The sequence below is a fragment of the Pecten maximus genome, chromosome 18, assembly GCF_902652985.1.
Source record: "Pecten maximus chromosome 18, xPecMax1.1, whole genome shotgun sequence".
NCBI classification, from domain to species: Eukaryota; Metazoa; Mollusca; class Bivalvia; order Pectinida; family Pectinidae; genus Pecten; species Pecten maximus.
The window spans coordinates 18870835-18892102 of record NC_047032.1 but is presented as its reverse complement, the minus strand read 5'-3'; the positions used below and the strand labels follow the sequence as shown (position 1 = coordinate 18892102).

The window sequence follows — 21268 nt, the reverse complement described above, 5'->3', positions numbered from 1 at the left end:
GTTTAATTCAAATTTTCATGTTCAGTTCCACGGGTGATATTGATTCATTTACAATATCAACTGTTTGATAATTAAGATTAAAACATGTCAATTGATTCTGAAAACATCATAAAGCTTTTTACCGACAAAGATGATAATTGTGTGGAAGTATGGAATATTTCAAAATTTAAGGATGGAAAACAGTAGTGTATATCGATAAGAAAATAACGCAATCGTGAACAAATTGACGTGTAACTTAGCCATCCAATGTATTATTTTTCATTTAAATTATTTTTATTCTTTTCTTTTAATTGTTTGCATGGCATGATACAACAGATTTGACACACGATTGTTATCAAACCTCAAGAATTATTGATAGTACATATAAAAAAACTAAAAACGAAATGCATTTTATCTATCAGATATGCACCTATATACTAAAACAACTAAAACACGCTCACCTTCACCTCGCATTCATGATATTTGGTATACTGACATCAAAAAAATACTCTCAAAGACAAATGACGAAGACACAACAGGACAAAGTAAACCTTGGTCGGCGTTAGTTTGAATCCTATTTTTAAGGTTACTCTTAGATTTTAATTATAATTCTGCGTACGTTTATTACGAGAGTTGCATACGTTTATACCAACAAGTCCACTGTATGAAACAAATCGGAAAGCTAATAAAGGATAGGTTTTCAAGAAAGAGCCGTGGTTTATTTAAGAAATAATTAACGATGATTCGTGTATTGTTGCAGGATACACAACGAGGACGAAGATATTTTGCAATTAAATTAATAACGAAGGCCGCAGGCCTGAGTTATTAATTAAAATTGCAAAATATCCGAGTCCGAGTTGTATATCCTGCAACAAAACACGAGTCAAAGTTGATTATTTCTATTCTACCATGTACTGTTTAGTTCTGAGATCGACCTCTTTCTAATAGAAAAACAGCAAAGAAACCCCGAGAAAACCTTGTAATTTATTTCTTGAGTATTGCATTATTTGTTGATGAAATATACAGGCAATACAGTACTACGACCAAGAGCATCAATCATATGGCATGGATATTGAAAATTAAAAAAAAGGATAAAAAAAAAGAAAAAGAAAAAAGAAAAAAAGGGGGCCTCCGTAGGATTCGAACTCGCGTAGTGATAAAAAATTATTGAAAGACTAACCCATTAGTCCACTCAGCTATAGTAAGCTTTTATAAAACGGGTGAATATTAGATATATAAAATTGTAACAGCCGTGACTCGCGACCGTGTATTATTGGCACGAGCGTGGGTTATTGGAAAATAATACATGGTTTTAAACCAATCAAAACTGGCGTTGCGTAGCAAACATGGTAGAATTAAGAAATAATTAACGATGATTCGTGTATTGTTGCAGGATATACAGGTCTGAGTTATTAATTAAATTGCAAAATATCCGAGTCCGAGTTGTATATCCTGCAACAATACACGAATCATCGTTAATTATTTCTTAAATATTGACCGCCAACAACAGTGGGAAAGCGTTCAAAATTAGACTCTTTCATCCTCCAAAGCCTGCAGTTAAATTCGCCCTCCGAAGCGTTCAGTCGACAGCATACATGTACCAATGATACATCGTCACCCTCTCTAAGTCCAACTGACATCATATATGTACCATTGATACATAGGTGTATCTCCCAAACGTCCAGTCGACATCATACATGTACCAACGATATATTTTCACCATCCTTTCTCCCGTATCAGTATTAGCTCGAAAAGAATGGAATAATTTCATTAACTTAGTTATGCTCTCCGAGTATATTGTCTCTGACAAGTTGATAAAGAATTTTGGGTTATGATAAAGCATGATTAGTGGTGATAATCTGATAGATCAGTTTGACTTTTGTTTTAGTTTAGGCCTACACGCCTACGTTAGTTTCCTTTCTCACTCAATTACCTACACGAACCTACCATATATCAATTTCAAATTAGGGTATTTTCACCATTTATTACAGTTGATATCTCGCCCGTGCTCACCTGTCTACTTCAGACAGTGTATCGTCACCGAGTTACCTTGATTCGTGGCCACAGAACACACGTGTATATAAATGTTACGCACGATCTTGTTATCATCATCATTACGTTACACATGTAAATATTAAGGTTATCCTAAAAGCAAAATATTTTTTTCTAAGTTTAGTTGTATCTACTAAGAACAAAAAGCTGCTTCTTTAAATCAGTTATTTAGATTGACTTACACATATTTCATGTCGTTAAGATGACTGCCTATTATAGATGAAAGGTGATGTGTTGTAGATTAATGGAAATTTATTCAGAGACAGAGTATAGATGTTGTTTCGCAGACACCAGGTTGTCGACATTTAACTTATATAAGCTGGTCCTTTTATACCTTCATATTCTGCTGACACGTTCACTCTTGAACTTTTGATCTTTATTACATTAACCTATTACATGATGACAGAGAAATGTCGGTATTTACACAAGTAGATCAATATCAATGTACCCGAACATCATATGACCATGTTAACGAGAGTGTCATGCGAGCTTATATTATTGATAAATTTTACTTATTATACTACTTTATCACACTATGACAGCAGTCGTTCAAACAACGACCATCGAAGAGTTGGCATATGATGAATACATATACGGGGACACATCATTTTCCTCCTTATTACAAAAGTTCCACAATCAAACCCATCACAAAATAACCAGCTGCTACTGATAAAATCGCATGTTTTACAGAATATAACTGACCACTAACCAGGTAATCAATAATAATATGATGTTGAAGATGGAACCGTGTGGAATTTGGAACCTTAATTGAAGCCAAGAAAACTTATGGACACTAGAAGACTAGAGCGCATGTGTCTCAAGTATGGGTTTAAATGACCGGGGAAAATTAATCATTATATAGCTATGTGGTAGGATCACAATCATGTCCATGTTATCGCCAAGGGCTTTAAAGCATTGCCCGCAAGAATGTTTAGAGGTCTGCTATTAATAGGGCGGATCACCTGTATACAGTAGTGGTGACAGTTAACGTGACGGGGATGTTGTGCCTTGTGTACATGTACATTAATAGTGTAGTAGGGAGTAGGGAGAGGTTGGACACGGTTAGTGGTTGCAGTGTGTCAATGGAAACCTGTTTTACACATATATGTAACAGGTCTACGTGGTAAACAGTATACATTCCTAGGCTCAGGGACACAAACCACAGACGTACATACGGAGCTTGTGCCTGAAGTTGATATTGTTAGTCCTTTGCCACTGTACGCACCATGAGCTGCATTAGCGAAGACAAACTTAAGGAGATATTCCTTAAGGCGGATACCAGTAGAGATGGAAAGATTAACCCTACAGAACTCAGGGATCTGGTCAGAAAGGAGTTGTTGAAGGCCGATATGTCCGACCGAGATGTGGCGGTAAGTGTTACCTATATAATATTCTCTACTTCATTGTGAAGCCGAGAGAAGTGTGACTTGGAGCTGCAGTTTTTGGGTGTTCAGATTCATTCGTCATCAGCAATAATAAAAAAAACTATGAAACGTTACAATCAAAAATCGTATGAGGCGTACATGTACCGTATAACTAACCGATAATTAAGATTACTGAACTGTAAAATTCGTGCATATAAACGACCTGTATAACAACAAAGTGAGGATAACGTACATCAGGTCTTATTTCAATAAGAATGAAAGTTAGCTACACCATATGCTATAAACACTTAAAGAGTTTATCAAGGGAGAACGTTAGAGCAGAAAGTAAGGCCTTCTGTGCCCAATTATCCATTTTAGGTCATCTGAACGATCTGATCCGGTGTAACGTCAAAAAATGACCGGGGTAAAAAAAGTACCCGTGGTCATTTTTCTACTAGAGAACTTACCTGGGCAACTGTAGAAAAATGACCCGCAAACCTGGTCAAATTTCTACGGGTCATTTTTGTTTAAAGAATATCATATTATCAACCAGCGCGAGTAAAAACGTGCATCAAGGAAATCTTCAGGGAGTGTGTGCGACACTTAAAATTCCGCAACGATTTATATAACGGTGCCGTTCATAGACATAGACATTGGCATCGGCGATATAAACACTTTCCTCATCATGGTCAAAATGCTTCACATCCGAATATCTGCAAATGTATGATCGAGCTCCCTGTTGGAAAGTGAATTCGCACCGATTGCACGTGCTGAACGACAGGGCACGAATACATCTATCTTATTAGCGCGAAATTGTACGATTAAAGACTGCAAGATGACACGATGGATGAAGCGGGGCTCTATCTTAAGACATGACAGTACCCGAAAGATTGAAACGATCTGACAAAAAAAATACTGTTTATGCGGCGACGATGAAACGCTATATAAAACAAAGAAAGGCAAAAATTAAACGATTAAGTGTCGTAAACGTTTGGTTTGGTTAGTTTTTGTTTAACGTCCTATTAACAGGGTCAATTAAGGACGTGCCAGGTTTTGGAGGTGGAGGAAAGCTCGAGTACTCGAGGGAAAAAGCCACCGGCCTACGGTCAGTACCTGAGAAGTCATGCATGATTTACTGTTGTTGACTCGGATGAAGATCCCATTGTTTAAAGTGAATAGCTCAATTTTGTCGATCTCAAGATTGTGTTTTCAAATAATTCAAGTTTATATATATTCAACAATTTAGAGAAAATTAGATATTTATGAGATTTTTGAAGACATTATTTGGGGTTTCTTCAATCTACGATCAATATATTACACACCCATCCTCATTTCTTCCTTTCAATCTGATGAATTGGTACTGCAATTATAATTACAAATTCTAACACGATTCGTTTGCAACGTGTGTTTTGATTGGTCACAGACCATGTTCTAATCTGCGATAGAACCATGATCTATTATGTTAAGCCACGCCCCGTTTCTAATTAAAACAATATGGCGCCAAGTTCGCCTCGTAGCGAAATTCAAGACAAAAATCGATAGTTTGATTTACAAGCTGACGGGACAATCCACCGCAGCCTTAGATGTACTTTCAACGACTCCCAGCAAATTATGTGATAATAATGATGAATTGCAACAAGAACAAAAAAAAAGCTGTCTTTGTGATTTTGATAGACCTTTTGACACACCATCTAAATTTCCTTTAGAATGGAGATCGCACATTTTTGCTATCGTGTATACATCGTGTGCATACAGCACGTCGTGTAACGTTGTGGGATCCCACAACTGAACGAGAGAAAGATCTCCATCAAGTCAGCAGGATCGGGTAAACTTTGAGTTATCCGAGGTAAACGAAGTCTTCGAGTCAAACGCGTTCGAGTTAATAGAGGTTCAACTGTATTAGAAAACTTCAAAAACACTTTCATGTAACATTTTCACTCCCAGGGAACTCATGAACTTTTAAATTGTAGGGGGGTATATTTTCTACAGTGGGTCACTTTTTCACGGGACGAAAACCGAAAATTATAGAGGCGGATTACTTTTCTACGGGTAACCGGGTATGATTTCTACTGTGGAATAATAGCCCGGGGAAGCTTTTATATACTTTTTCAACCCCGGGTCATTTTTTCACGTTACACCGGCTTCGACCGTCGTCGTGCGTCGTACGACGTTAGTTACATTTTCATCTTCGACTTTTTCTGAAAAAAACTTGTGAGCCATTTTTGATGAAATTTTGCAGATACTTTCTTGGGCCAAAGGTCAACCAAGAATTACATGATCCCCGCCCCTAGGGGCCTGAGAGGCTGGGCCAAAAGGTGTCAAATTGACAGCTATTTCATAATTCTTCTTCCCAAGACTCAAACATGGTAGAATCAAATACTCATCATGGATAAGAGGTTCTTTGAGTTCTTTATTTAATTTCATGGCCCCATTGTTTTCCTTTTCCCATGGGAAGGGGCAGAATTTTTCGATAGTTTATATAGGAAAATAACATTTTTGAGCATAATTTATTTTATTTCCATTTGGAATGATTCAAACTTGGTTAGAAATATTAGCATGTGATAGCAGTTTTATGGTGTGCAGATATTGACCCTGGGGCGGGGCTAAAGAGGGTCAAATTGACTATAATCTTAAAAATCTTGTTCTCAAAACCCAGCGTATAGAAGAATCCAATATTCTTCATAGCTGGATAGGTCTTGGGGTGTTTTTGGGGTGTTTTGTCACAGTTTTAAATTTTATGGTCCATTTTTTAGCAAAATTGCTTCATTTCCATTTTATTATTGAGATTTATGCAGAGGGACTAGATTTTGTTTCAGTTGTGGGATCTCACAACGTTACGCGATGTCACGGAGGAATATATGTAGATGGGCGACTTACTGTGCAGGCGAAAGAAACGAAGTCTATATATGAGATAGCTATCGTGGTTATACACTTTAGAATATATTACAAATGATGTTTAACCCATCGGAACGGTTTTGATAAAAATAACATTATTTACATAGTTTCTGTGTTATCGTTCGTGGAATTATATATGTCAGCTTATCCATCTTGGAGTCTATTTTAGAAAATGAATTTAAATGCAGTCATTTGATGAACTAGATAGCGGTGATTTGTGATCAACTAGCGCTCCGGTCCATGACCGTATCTTTTATCACTCGAAACCGAAGCGTGAAGCGTCGGGTGGGTGTCACATGTATACCAGCTTCAAATGCTTACAGAAGCAACGTAAGAGCAGAATTATGTAATCCATGCCATATTGTGTTGATACTAGTAAATCAACATATAATTCGTCGACTCTGGGATTATATAAACAGGGCGATGTAATGCTGTATAAGACTTTATTTCAAATGAATTTACCTGTATGTTTACCTACTTTTACCGGCGGACGATGTAAGTACTGTGAGGACGATGTAAGTACTGTGAGGACGGTGTAAGTACTGTGAGGACGATGTAACGTAAGTACTGTGAGGACGATGTAAGTACTGTGAGGACGATGTAAGTACTGTGAGGACGATGTAAGTACTGTGAGGACGGTGTAAGTACTGTGAGGACGATGTAAGTACTGTGAGGACGGTGTAAGTACTGTGAGAACGATGTAAGTACTGTGAGGACGATGTAAGTACTGTGAGGACGATGTAAGTACTGTGAGGACGATGTAAGTACTGTGAGGACGATGTAAGTACTGTGAGGACGATGTAAGTACTGTGAGGACGATGTAAGTACTGTGAGGACGATGTACAGTAAGTACTGTGAGGACGATGTAAGTACTGTGAGGACGATGTAAGTACTGTGAGGACGATGTAAGTACTGTGAGGACGATGTACAGTAAGTACTGTGAGGACGGTGTAAGTAATGTGAGGACGGTGTAAGTACTGTGAGGACGATGTAAGTACTGTGAGGACGATGTAAGTACTGTGAGGACGATGTAAGTACTGTGAGGACGATGTAAGTACTGTGAGGACGATGTAAGTACTGTGAGGACGATGTAAGTACTGTGAGGACGATGTAAGTACTGTGAGGACGATGTAAGTACTGTGAGGACGATGTTAGTACTGTGAGGACGATGTAAGTACTGTGAGGACGATGTAAGTACTGTGAGGACGATGTTAGTACTGTGAGGACGATGTAAGTACTGTGAGGACGATGTAAGTACTGTGAGGACGATGTAAGTACTGTGAGGACGATGTAAGTACTGTGAGGACGATGTAAGTACTGTGAGGACGATGTAAGTACTGTGAGGACGATGTAAGTACTGTGAGGACGATGTAAGTACTGTGAGGACGATGTAAGTACTGTGAGGACGATGTAAGTACTGTGAGGGACGATGTAAGTACTGTGAGGACGATGTAAGTACTGTGAGGACGATGTAAGTACTGTGAGGACGATGTAAGTACTGTGAGGACGATGTAAGTACTGTGAGGACGATGTTAGTACTGTGAGGACGATGTAAGTACTGTGAGGACGATGTAGTAAGTACTGTGAGGACGATGTAGTACTGTGAGGACGATGTAAGTACTGTGAGGACGATGTAAGTACTGTGAGGACGATGTAAGTACTGTGAGGACGATGTAAGTACTGTGAGGACGATGTAAGTACTGTGAGGACGATGTAAGTACTGTGAGGACGATGTAAGTACTGTGAGGACGATGTAAGTACTGTGAGGACGATGTAAGTACTGTGAGGACGATGTAAGTACTGTGAGGACGGTGTAAGTACTGTGAGGACGATGTATGTACTGTGAGGACGATGTAAGTACTGTGAGGACGATGTAAGTACTGTGAGGACGATGTAAGTACTGTGAGGACGATGTAAGTACTGTGAGGACGATGTAAGTACTGTGAGGACGATGTAAGTACTGTGAGGACGATGTAAGTACTGTGAGGACGATGTACAGTAGTACTGTGAGGACGATGTAAGTACTGTGAGGACGATGTAAGTACTGTGAGGACGAGTGTAGTACTGTGAGGACGATGTAAGTACTGTGAGGACGAGTGTAAGTACTGTGAGGACGATGTAAGTACTGTGAGGACGATGTAAGTACTGTGAGGACGATGTAGTACTGTGAGGACGATGTAAGTACTGTGAGGACGATGTATGTACTGTGAGGACGATGTACAGTAAGTACTGTGAGGACGATGTAAGTACTGTGAGGACGATGTACAGTAAGTACTGTGAGGACGATGTAAGTACTGTGAGGACGATGTAAGTACTGTGAGGACGATGTAAGTACTGTGAGGACGATGTAAGTACTGTGAGGACGATGTAAGTACTGTGAGGACGATGTAAGTACTGTGAGGACGATGTAAGTACTGTGAGGACGATGTAGTACTGTGAGGACGATGTAAGTACTGTGAGGACGATGTAAGTACTGTGAGGACGGTGTAAGTACTGTGAGGACGATGTAAGTACTGTGAGGACGATGTAAGTACTGTGAGGACGATGTAAGTACTGTGAGGACGATGTAAGTACTGTGAGGACGATGTAAGTACTGTGAGGACGATGTAAGTACTGTGAGGACGATGTAAGTACTGTGAGGACGATGTAAGTACTGTGAGGACGATGTAAGTACTGTGAGGACGAGTGTAAGTACTGTGAGGACGATGTAAGTACTGTGAGGACGATGTAAGTACTGTGAGGACGATGTAAGTACTGTGAGGACGATGTAAGTACTGTGAGGACGAGTGTAAGTACTGTGAGGACGATGTAAGTACTGTGAGGACGATGTAAGTACTGTGAGGACGATGTAAGTACTGTGAGGACGATGTAAGTACTGTGAGGACGATGTAAGTACTGTGAGGACGATGTAAGTACTGTGAGGACGATGTAAGTACTGTGAGGACGATGTAAGTACTGTGAGGACGATGTAAGTACTGTGAGGACGATGTACAGTAAGTACTGTGAGGACGATGTAAGTACTGTGAGGACGATGTAAGTACTGTGAGGACGATGTAAGTACTGTGAGGACGATGTAAGTACTGTGAGGACGATGTAAGTACTGTGAGGACGATGTAAGTACTGTGAGGACGATGTAAGTACTGTGAGGACGATGTAAGTACTGTGAGGACGATGTAAGTACTGTGCGGACGAGTAGTAAGTACTGTGAGGACGATGTAAGTACTGTGAGGACGATGTAAGTACTGTGAGGACGATGTAAGTACTGTGAGGACGATGTAAGTACTGTGAGGACGATGTAAGTACTGTGAGGACGATGTAAGTACTGTGAGGACGGTGTAAGTACTGTGAGGACGATGTAAGTACTGTGAGGACGATGTAAGTACTGTGAGGACGATGTAAGTACTGTGAGGACGGTGTAAGTACTGTGAGGACGATGTAAGTACTGTGAGGACGATGTAAGTACTGTGAGGACGATGTAAGTACTGTGAGGACGATGTAAGTACTGTGAGGACGATGTAAGTACTGTGAGGACGATGTAAGTACTGTGAGGACGATGTAAGTACTGTGAGGACGATGTAAGTACTGTGAGGACGATGTAAGTACTGTGAGGACGATGTAAGTACTGTGAGGACGGATGTAAGTACTGTGAGGACGATGTAAGTACTGTGAGGACGATGTAAGTACTGTGAGGACGATGTAAGTACTGTGAGGACGATGTAAGTACTGTGAGGACGATGTAAGTACTGTGAGAACGATGTAAGTACTGTGAGGACGATGTACAGTAAGTACTGTGAGGACGGTGTAAGTACTGTGAGGACGATGTAAGTACTGTGAGGACGATGTAAGTACTGTGAGGACGATGTAAGTACTGTGAGGACGATGTAAGTAAGTACTGTGAGGACGATGTATGTACTGTGAGGACGATGTAAGTACTGTGTGACGGTGTAAGTACTGTGAGGACGATGTAAGTACTGTGAGGACGGTGTAAGTACTGTGAGGACGATGTAAGTACTGTGAGGACGATGTACAGTAAGTACTGTGAGGACGATGTACAGTAAGTACTGTGACGACGATGTAAGTACTGTGAGGACGATGTACAGTAAGTACTGTGAGGACGGTGTAAGTACTGTGAGGACGATGTAAGTACTGTGAGGACGATGTAAGTACTGTGAGGACGGTGTACAGTAAGTACTGTGAGGACGATGTAAGTACTGTGAGGACGATGTAAGTACTGTGAGGACGATGTAAGTACTGTGAGGACGATGTAAGTACTGTGAGGACGATGTAAGTACTGTGAGGACGATGTTAGTACTGTGAGGACGATGTAAGTACTGTGAGGACGATGTTAGTACTGTGAGGACGATGTTAGTACTGTGAGGACGATGTAAGTACTGTGAGGACGATGTAAGTACTGTGAGGACGATGTAAGTACTGTGAGGACGATGTAAGTACTGTGAGGACGGTGTAAGTACTGTGAGGACGATGTAAGTACTGTGAGGACGATGTAAGTACTGTGAGGACGATGTAAGTACTGTGAGGACGATGTAAGTACTGTGAGGACGATGTAAGTACTGTGAGGACGATGTAAGTACTGTGAGGACGATGTAGTACTGTGAGGACGATGTATGTACTGTGAGGACGATGTAAGTACTGTGAGGACGATGTAAGTACTGTGAGGACGATGTAAGTACTGTGAGGACGATGTAAGTACTGTGAGGACGATGTAAGTACTGTGAGGACGATGTAAGTACTGTGCGGACGATGTAAGTACTGTGAGGACGATGTAAGTACTGTGAGGACGGTGTAAGTACTGTGAGGACGGTGTAAGTACTGTGAGAACGATGTAAGTACTGTGAGGACGATGTAAGTACTGTGAGGACGATGTAAGTAATGTGAGGACGATGTAAGTACTGTGAGGACGATGTAAGTACTGTGAGGACGATGTAAGTACTGTGAGGACGATGTAAGTACTGTGAGGACGGTGTAAGTACTGTGCGGACGATGTAAGTACTGTGCGGACGATGTAAGTACTGTGAGGACGATGTAAGTACTGTGCGGACGATGTAAGTACTGTGCGGACGATGTAAGTACTGTGAGGACGATGTAAGTACTGTGAGGACGGTGTAAGTACTGTGAGGACGGTGTAAGTACTGTGAGGACGGTGTAAGTACTGTGAGGACGATGTAAGTACTGTGAGGACGATGTAAGTACTGTGAGGACGGTGTAAGTACTGTGAGGACGATGTAAGTACTGTGAGGACGATGTAAGTACTGTGAGGACGATGTAAGTACTGTGAGGACGGTGTAAGTACTGTGAGGACGGTGTAAGTACTGTGAGGACGATGTAAGTACTGTGAGGACGATGTACAGTAAGTACTGTGAGGACGATGTAAGTACTGTGAGGACGGTGTAAGTACTGTGAGGACGATTTAAGTACTGTGAGGACGATGTACAGTAAGTACTGTGAGGACGATGTAAGTACTGTGAGGACGATGTTAGTACTGTGAGGACGGTGTAAGTACTGTGAGGACGATGTAAGTACTGTGAGGACGGTGTAAGTACTGTGAGGACGATGTAAGTACTGTGAGGACGATGTAAGTACTGTGAGGACGATGTACAGTAAGTACTGTGAGGACGATGTAAGTACTGTGAGGACGATGTACAGTAAGTACTGTGAGGACGATGTACAGTAAGTACTGTGAGGACGATGTAAGTACTGTGAGGAAGATGTAAGTACTGTGCGGACGATGTAAGTACTGTGAGGACGGTGTAAGTAATGTGAGGACGATGTAAATACTGTGCGGACGATGCATGCACGATGTTCTTGGTGCGTTGTTGATAGCCTGCCTACACTGCTCTTCGGCAGGCTATGAAGTCCCCTCCCATTGCCGATAGTGTAGCAAGCCCCGATGAGATTCACAGCGGGCAGTATTTAGCTCTGGTTATCATTTTCTTCGATACACAAAAAAAAAAACATATGTTAATTGATGATTCTGGTATCTATTATCGATATCTAATTCACAAACCTGCACATTACGTCAGAATTTACCTACATGTATGTATGGGTAATTTTAGAGTTTACCTGTGTATGGGTGGTTTAAGTGTTAACTAGTGCATGGGTGGTTTTAGAATTAATCTGTGTATAAGTGGTTTGTGAGTTTACCTATGTTTGAGTAGTTTTGAAGCTAGCCTGTGTTTGGGTGATTTTATAATTTACCTGTGTATGGGTGGTTTTAGAGTTTACCTGTGTTTTGATTGTTTTAGAGTTAACTAGTATGGGTGGATATAGAGTTTACCTGTATTTTGGTGGTTTTAGAGTTAACTAGTATGGGTGGATATAGAGTTTACCTGTATTTTGGTGGTTATAGAGTTAACTAGTATGGGTGGATATAGAGTTTACCTGTATTTTGGTGGTTTTAGAATTTACCTGTACATACTGTATATTTCCATATTTTAAAGATGTTTATATGTCCTTTATGTGTAAAGTGTAATTTGAAGCACAGCGTAATGTGTCGCCCCAACTGGTAATATTTCCTTTCCTTTATATTAAAGCTGTATGGTTAGCTTGACCATGCATTAATGAGGTCATTTAAACACTCGACCGACATGTCAGTGCCTCCACAGGCCATATTGTCGTTGTAGCTCATCTGACCTGAAGGTTATCATAACCTTTAGTGATCGTGTTTCGCCCGTCGGCGAGCGTCGTGCGCCGTACATCGTCCGCCGTAAACATTCATTTGAAAATTTCCTGAAATTATCATCTGAAAGAAATCTAAAAAAAGATTGCCACCTTAAGATGGTCCGCATTTAAAGTTTACTTTGGGTCGGTTTGAAATCTAATATGACCGTCATCTTCAAAAAAACATTTAAATTTTGTGTGTGTTATTTCTGAACTGGAGTTATGTTCATCTTTCTGCCAAATCGGTTGTCTTACCAATGACAATCAGATGATGTTTGGGGTCCTTTCTTAACATACGAATAAACTGAAATCCCAGCAACGATTGTCACTTTTACTGGACTTTTACTTAATGTCATTACAGGATATGTTCTGCGATCTGGACAGTAACCACGACCAGGAAATAACCTGGGAGGAATTTAAAACAGAAATGATGAAGGCGCCCAGAAGGTAAACCATTCCGTCATTTTGCAATTACAGTTTAATGCCATACCGATAAATTATGGTGTGTTACCTAGATGTAAAATAGCATCATAAACCTACTTTTTCAGGGTTGGCCTAGTTGTTGGTCTTCGGGCAGCCTTTGTTGACCGGCGGTGTCGCTTTGGGTGGCTACGGCTGTCCGAAGTCCAATCAATAGGCTAAGCCTAAGGGAGACGGAGAAGGAACGTCCTAAGCAAAATTGGTTAGCTTTTCTACAACGAAAACTATTTGAGCTAGGTTTTGGTTATGTCTGTGCGAGACAGACACCCACCGACATTTATCTTTTGCCTCTAATTAAACAGAGAATTGAAGATCAGGCCAATCAAAATTTATTTAATTTAATACAAACCTCGAGTAAATGTGAACTCTATAGGCATATGGTTGATAAGGTGGCCTTACAATTCTATCTGATTAAATCATTACCAAAACAACGAAGAATTATGATTACTAAATTTCATATATCTGCCCATAATTTAGCTGTAGAATCCGGAAGATACAGGAATATAGAAAGGTGTTACAGATATTGCCCATATTGTAATTCATTAGATGTTGAAAATGAATATCTATATTTAATGAAATATTTTTGGCACAAGCCATCAGTTCTCAAAGTTATCGAATTATTAAACTCAAGAAGTCAGAAAAAATTGAAATTGATGGGAAGATTTATTTCAGAAGCCTATAATCGTAGAATTGGGTAACTACATTATTACTGCAATGTATTTTTCAAAATGCTGCTCTCTGTCCGATATTTGTATATTCTTCAATCTGTCCGTTCGTCCGCCTGTTCCGTTATTTTGATATCTGTACAGGTGTAAGGATCAACCGTTCAATTTCGATATACCTTAGTACATATAACTACATATTAATTCAAAGTATTATCTAATGATTATATGTATGAAATTTCATATCATTACTCTAGGTGGAAAATGTGTACCGCCTTAGTATTATGTAACATGTACACTGTAGAGTGTGAGATTTTGTGTGAATGTATCATGTATATGTATATATATGTTTGTTAAAAACCGATGGGCCGAAAGGCCTAAGGTAATAAAAGAATTGAATTGAAGCCCGAAAAAGTGAGGTTATGGTTTTTGATCTTTAATCAATTAACCACTCATATTAAATGAAAATATACCAATTCTACATTGTAGCAATTTTATTTACATAAGTAATGGCATTCTCAAAAGAGACAGGGTTAACAGTAACAAATGATGACTGTAAGCTTATGAATATTCTAAAATTCTAGTTTCACGCGTTATTTATTTCAATACAAGTAATGTTAAAACGAAATGTTTCATGATTTGAAATAAAATACAGAAGTGTCCTCAGCATTTGAAATCAAAATAAATGTCACTGTTTGTTAGTCCGTCCTTCCTTAATGTCATCTGTGTAGTAGTTATCAGCATCTCCATATCCAGTCACGATTTGATATGTAGTAATGTGTGGTAAATCTTCCTATAGACCATTACTTTGACCATAGCTCTCTCCATATCTTCTGTTGTCCGATATTCATAGACCGGGACTTATACTATTTTCCTCATTCGCGTTGGCAATGCCCTTTATCAGCCATCATTGTTTTACAACTGAGAATTGGCATAAACCTATGGTTACGAAAACGTCCCCAGTAGGGAGGAATATTGGACAGCTCTGGTCCATATAATTCATATTATCATTACGTATGACTAAATTATTGCCTCCATCGACAGGTTTCTCAGTAATATATAGTATTATGTGGTATAAGTAATTAGATAGCATTAGCGATTCCATTGGCGTTTAGGAAGATAAGGATGGCAGTTTACATCGCGATGACTTGTACCATATCACTAGCTGTTTGTGCCTCCTTGCAACCGTCCTCATATGACCTGGCTGTTAATGCCTCCTTGCAACCGTCCTCATATGACCCTGGCTGTTTGTGCCTCCATGCAACCGTCCTCATATGACCTTGGCTGTTTGTGCCTCCATGCAACCGTCCTCATATGACCTGGCTGTTAATGCCTCCTTGCAACCGTCCTCATATGACCTTGGCTGTTAATGCCTCCTTGCAACCGTCCTCATATGACCTGGCTGTTGGTGCTTCCATGCAACCGTCCTCATATGACCTTGGCTGTTAATGCCTCCTTGCAACCGTCCTCATATGACCTTGGCTGTTAATGTCTCCTTGCAACCGTCCTCATATGACCTGGCTGTCAGTGCAACCTTGCAACCGTCCTCATATGACCTGGCTGTCAGTGCAACCTTGCAACCGTCCTCATATGACCCTGGCTGTTTGTGCTTCCATGTAACTGTCCTCATATGACCCTGGCTGTTTGTGCCTCCATGCAACCGTCCTCATATGACCTGGCTGTCAGTGCAACCTTGCAACCGTCCTCATATGACCTGGCTGTCAGTGCAACCTTGCAACCGTCCTCATATGACCCTGGCTGTTTGTGCCTCCTTGCAACCGTCCTCATATGACCTGGCTGTTTGTGCCTCCATGCAACCGTCCTCATATGACCTTGGATGTTAATGCCTCCTTGCAACCGTCCTCATATGACCTGGCTGTTAATGCCTCCTTGCAACCGTTCTCATATGACCTTGGCTGTTAATGCCTCCATGCAACCGTCCTCATATGACCTTGGCTGTTAATGCCTCCATGCAACCGTCCTCATATGACCTGGCTGTTAATGCCTCCATGCAATCGTCCTCATATGACCTGGCTGTCAGTGCAACCTTGCAACCGTCCTCATATGACCCTGGCTGTTAATGCCTCCTTGCAACCGTCCTCATATGACCTGGCTGTTTGTGCCTCCATGCAACCGTCCTCATATGACCTTGGCTGTTAATGCCTCTTTGCAACCGTCCTCATATGACCCTGGCTGTTTGTGCCTCCTTGCAACCGTCCTCATATGACCTTGGCTGTTAATGCCTCCTTACAGCCGTCCTCATATGACCCTGGTTGTCAGTGCAACATTGCAACCGTCCTCATATGACCCTGGCTGTTAATGCCTCCATGCAACCGTCCTCATATGACCCTGGCTGTCAGTGCAACCTTGCGACCGTCCTCATATTACCTGGCTGTCAGTGCAACCTTGCAACCGTCCTGATATGACCTTGGCTGTTAATGCCTCCTTGCAACCGTCCTGATATGACCCTGGTTATTTGTGCCTCCATGCAACCGTCCTCATATGACCTGGCTGTCAGTGCAACCTTGCAACCGTCCTCATATGACCCTGGCTGTTTGTGCCTCCATGCAACCGTCCTCATATTACCTTGGCTGTTAATGCCTCCTTGCAACCGTCCTCATATGACCTGGTTATATGTGCCTCCATGCAACCGTCCTCATATGACCTGGCTGTCAGTGCAACCTTGCAACCGTCCTCATATGACCCTGGCTGTTTGTGCCTCCTTGCAACCGTCCTCATATGACCTGGCTGTTTGTGCCTCCATGCAACCGTCCTCATATGACCTTGGCTGTTAATGCCTCCTTGCAACCGTCCTCATATGACCTGGCTGTTAATGCCTCCTTGCAACCGTTCTCATATGACCTTGGCTGTTAATGCCTCCATGCAACCGTCCTCATATGACCCTGGCTGTTAATGCCTCCTTGCAGCCGTCCTCATATGACCTGGCTGTTAATGCCTCCATGCAACCGTCCTCATATGACCTGGCTGTTTGTGCCTCCATGCAACCGTCCTCATATGACCTTGGCTGTTAATGCCTCCTTGCAGCCGTCCTCATATGACCCTGGCTGTTAATGCCTCCATGCAACCGTCCTCATATGACTTGGCTGTTTGTGCCTCCATGCAACCGTCCTCATATGACCTTGGCTGTTAATGCCTCCTTGCAACCGTCCTCATATGACCCTGGCTGTTTGTGCCTCCTTACAACCGTCCTCATATGACCCTGGCTGTCAGTGCAACATTGCAACCGTCCTCATATGACCATGGCTGTTAATGCCTCCATGCAACCGTCCTCATATGACCCTGGCTGTTTGTGCCTCCATGCAACCGTCCTCATATAACCCTGGTTATTTGTGCCTCCATGCAACCGTCCTCATATGACCTGGCTGTCAGTGCAACCTTGCAACCGTCCTCATATGACCTGGCTGTCAGTGCAACCTTGCAACCGTCCTCATATGACCTGGCTGTCAGTGCAACCTTGCAACCGTCCTCATATGACCCTGGCTGTTTGTGCCTCCATGCAACCGTCCTCATATTACCTTGGCTGTTAATGCCTCCTTGCAACCGTCCTCATATGACCTGGTTATTTGTGCCTCCTTGCAACCGTCCTCATATGACCTGGTTATTTGTGCCTCCATGCAACCGTCCTCATATCACTGGCTGTTAGTTCAACCTTGAACCGTCCTCACATGACCCTCGCTTTTGGTTATCATTCACCGTCTTATTAAGATGTATTCCGTTGTCCAGGGTATAATTTCAATGACTAGTCTGAAACATATGTACCCATAACTGCCTCAGCTCAAAGAGCACATACAATTTTCCCCAATAAATATGCTTTTAAGTATCACTATTTGTAAGTCTTATCAGGGTCTTCATCTTGGTATATTTTTGTTTTAAAAATATGAAATTACTGCTGAAAAGATAGCAAGAAAATATCAGCCGGTATTCGATTTCTATATTTACAGATGACCCCTGTGATAAAACTAGCTACAAACTGTGTCGGAAAAATAATTATACAGTACTTACATTGTTATAAGGTTAATAACGTATAATTGTATGACCGCTAGAACGATCATGATCACTAGTTATAAGATAATCTCAACGAGTATCGGACAGGATTGCTGTTCTAGGATTTCTGGATAGAGCGATAGAGGCATAATTTATGTAACATGACTATCTCTGGTTACAAGCGGTAAACATTAATAAGAATATAAACAGAATACAAGTGATTAACCAATAATGATGTAAGGCGGCAACATAGCTACATGTAGAAAGGTCTATGGTGTCGTCACAACTTACATCGACAGGGAATAACTCACTCAACACTTAAATACATTTATCTACGGATGATTATGTGCGTTGTTCTCCTTAAGATGCATCAAAATGCTCAGTAAAATAAACATAATACAGATAACAAGAAATGAACTGCATAGGTGGTGCTAAAGCGCCATCTATTGATACTAGGTAAAGACGAGTTCACCTGACTATACATTGTCTACACTGGTTTAATTTCTATTTTTTGACATATTACTTTGGAAAGCCACCTGATTTATAAGTAAACCAATGAGCCAGCAAGCGTGATTAAAAGAAGTTGTTATAACTTGGTTCACAATTGTTGTGAAATAAATAATGTTTACATATTTACTAATCAGAATCAATATACTGATGCATTTGATTGTTGTTTCAGAAAAGCTTTCTCGGACATGTTTAGGGAACTGGACAAGGACGGCAGTAACACGCTTACCACAGAAGAATGTAGACAGTTGTTGAAGAGAGGCGGATGCAGTGAGGAACAAGTTGTCGCCATGTTCTCCAAAGTAGATACTAACCAAGATGGTATTATATCCTTCGAGGAATTCATGGCCATGGTGTGACATCGCTAAACAATCACATTCGGGTGAACAATGTACATATTCTGTTAAATCATATCAGTGCGGTATATGATTGTGGTATTTCAATTCAGCTCATATCAACAAACCAGATATAGTGTAGCAGACCTTATATTACTGCAATATCCCAAACAGCAAATTTCATATGATAGCAATAACAAAAACAGCCAACTTATTATTAGAATAATATCCAACACAGCCATCTTGTTATTAGAACAATGTCCAAACCAGCCAACTTGATATTAGAGCAATAATCAAAACATCCAACTTGATATTAGACCAATATCATAAACAAGTATTAGTTATTGGTTGAAGTGTTATAACAATTTGGTAAGCGTTATCTCGAATTGCCACTTTTGTTTCGATCTTCGTCATTTTTCCACGATCTATTTTACGGAATTCGTTACATATCACGCCTTAACTAATATAAAAGTATACCGGGGTATACATGTATATTCTAATATTTTCATTTAACATTTTTATCATAATACATTATTATGTAATAAATCAAATTGCTGATATAACTAAATGCATCCATAGTATGTTTACCGATATGCTATATAGAATATATTTATCTCCAAGGTAAATGGTGTTAAATTTATGAATCTCATTTATCACAATTTCTTGGTCATTCGATAGAGTTTTTTCAACATAAAACATCAGAAATGAAGTTATGAAATATGTGAAAGTAAACAGCGTTCATTTAATTAAGAATTAAGAAATGAGTATCTTCTTCTTTCCTATGAAAATATCGACCGTTCGACACACGTAGTTTTTCATTGATTGAATTGGTATTCATAAGCCATTGATGTCGAACATTCGGACAAAAAGAATGTAATTCACAAAAGTTAAAGAACGTACACTATGTTTCTAGTACATACTTATATGTCCAATTTTCATATAATTGAAGTAGACAAACGTAACATTAAAACGCAATGCTATTCGATATAATCATTGTTGGTTCGTCTCACTTCATTGTGGTGTGCACATCATGCATCACAAAGTTAAAGTCTACGCCAGATCATCATTTTTTGTCAACGACCTGTTTGGAGAAATTAAAGACATCAAAATATCCGAGTTCTCGTTTTATTTGTTTCTACTGAATGCACACTTCACTAAACTACAATGTATACAACAAATCAACTTCAAAGCAACAATGAATACCGACATTAAATGGAAACCTTACTCAAAACCAATAAAATAAAGATTTGTATGAATATCTATGATGAAGAACAACGAAAAAAGACCATTTGTTCCTGAAGGATAGGCGTCTTCTGATTTAGCGACAGCACCAGCCAGGCAAATCTAGGTCATGTCGGGGTTTAATCACATTCTCAAAATCAGAACTTCAGTGATGAAAACGGAGTCATAAGGGTTATCAAGCTGTATCGAACACGACTGACAAATTCAAATTGACCAAAAGAAATACATTTCCCGACAAGATCGTGATGTCGACCATAAGACTTCTGCATCTCTAGGAACTTTGTGTTGAAAGTTTCCCGTCAGTAGTTCACATCTTTTAAGAATATCGTGATAATGGAACAATCTCGAGAATATCGAATCACCTGGGATATGTAAAAATGCAGGTAAGGGAAGCAGGTTACAATCTAGAAATGAAAAAATTAAAGAAAATTGAAGCTATGACGCTTATCATGCATCTTATTTGTAAGCTGCCCCTTCTGGTTACGTTGTAGTAAGTGGTTAATGTTGAAGGATACACAATGCTAATCCGATCGACATGGTCAATATTCAAAGGTCTCTGTAACCTGTTCTGATAATCTATACGATATGAAAAAGATGTATGTCAATAGTTTGCTATGAGCTCTTGTCATCAAACTCAATAAAATAGTGTAAACCAGAAATTCAATCAAGTTTCAATCATTGGTGTATTTCCTCTGGGACCTTTTCGTATGTTTAAAACAAATAAAAATAGTGTCCTTTTTATATCCAGATTCTCTGCAAGCACGCTTCCTTAATCTTAACTTTTAGAAGACCAGTGATAATTTGGACAGTCCCACTTCGTTTATGTTGGATTAGAAAGATTTATTTTGTAAATAACGTTTTATTGACTGCTCGGCTACTTTATTGAAACGCTGGTAAATATGATTAAAGTGAAAACGCGTAAAGGACTACTTTACGGTTGTTAATGTAACCCATCCTCACCCAAACCAAATAAAATTCGTTTTTTTTTGGTCACAAGTAGTATATACATTGTTGGCGGTGTCGCATCTTTCGATATTACAATTCTATAGCTGCCGGTAATTTAAAAAAT

General features: G+C 40.2%; 1 protein-coding gene across 1 annotated transcript; it reads left to right on the top strand.

The window, feature by feature from the left end:
* Positions 1 to 3002: 3002 nt before the first annotated feature.
* On the top strand, positions 3003 to 20073 carry LOC117317065 (polcalcin Jun o 2-like). Its single transcript, XM_033871852.1, has 3 exons — positions 3003 to 3401; positions 13330 to 13415; positions 18795 to 20073. Exons 1-3 carry the CDS (start codon positions 3258 to 3260, stop codon positions 18979 to 18981), a joined length of 417 nt encoding a protein of 138 aa, XP_033727743.1. The 5' UTR covers positions 3003 to 3257; the 3' UTR covers positions 18982 to 20073.
* The last annotated feature ends 1195 nt before the right edge of the window (positions 20074 to 21268 follow it).

Bases quoted from the DNA above. Each gene is read 5' to 3' on its own strand.
- LOC117317065 (XM_033871852.1), top strand. From the start codon at position 3,258: ATGAGCTGCATTAGCGAAGACAAACTTAAGGAGATATTCCTTAAGGCG. The intron at 3,402-13,329 runs GTAAGTGTTACC...ATGTCATTACAG, and splicing joins TGTCCGACCGAGATGTGGCG to GATATGTTCTGCGATCTGGA. The intron at 13,416-18,794 runs GTAAACCATTCC...TTGTTGTTTCAG, and splicing joins ATGATGAAGGCGCCCAGAAG to AAAAGCTTTCTCGGACATGT.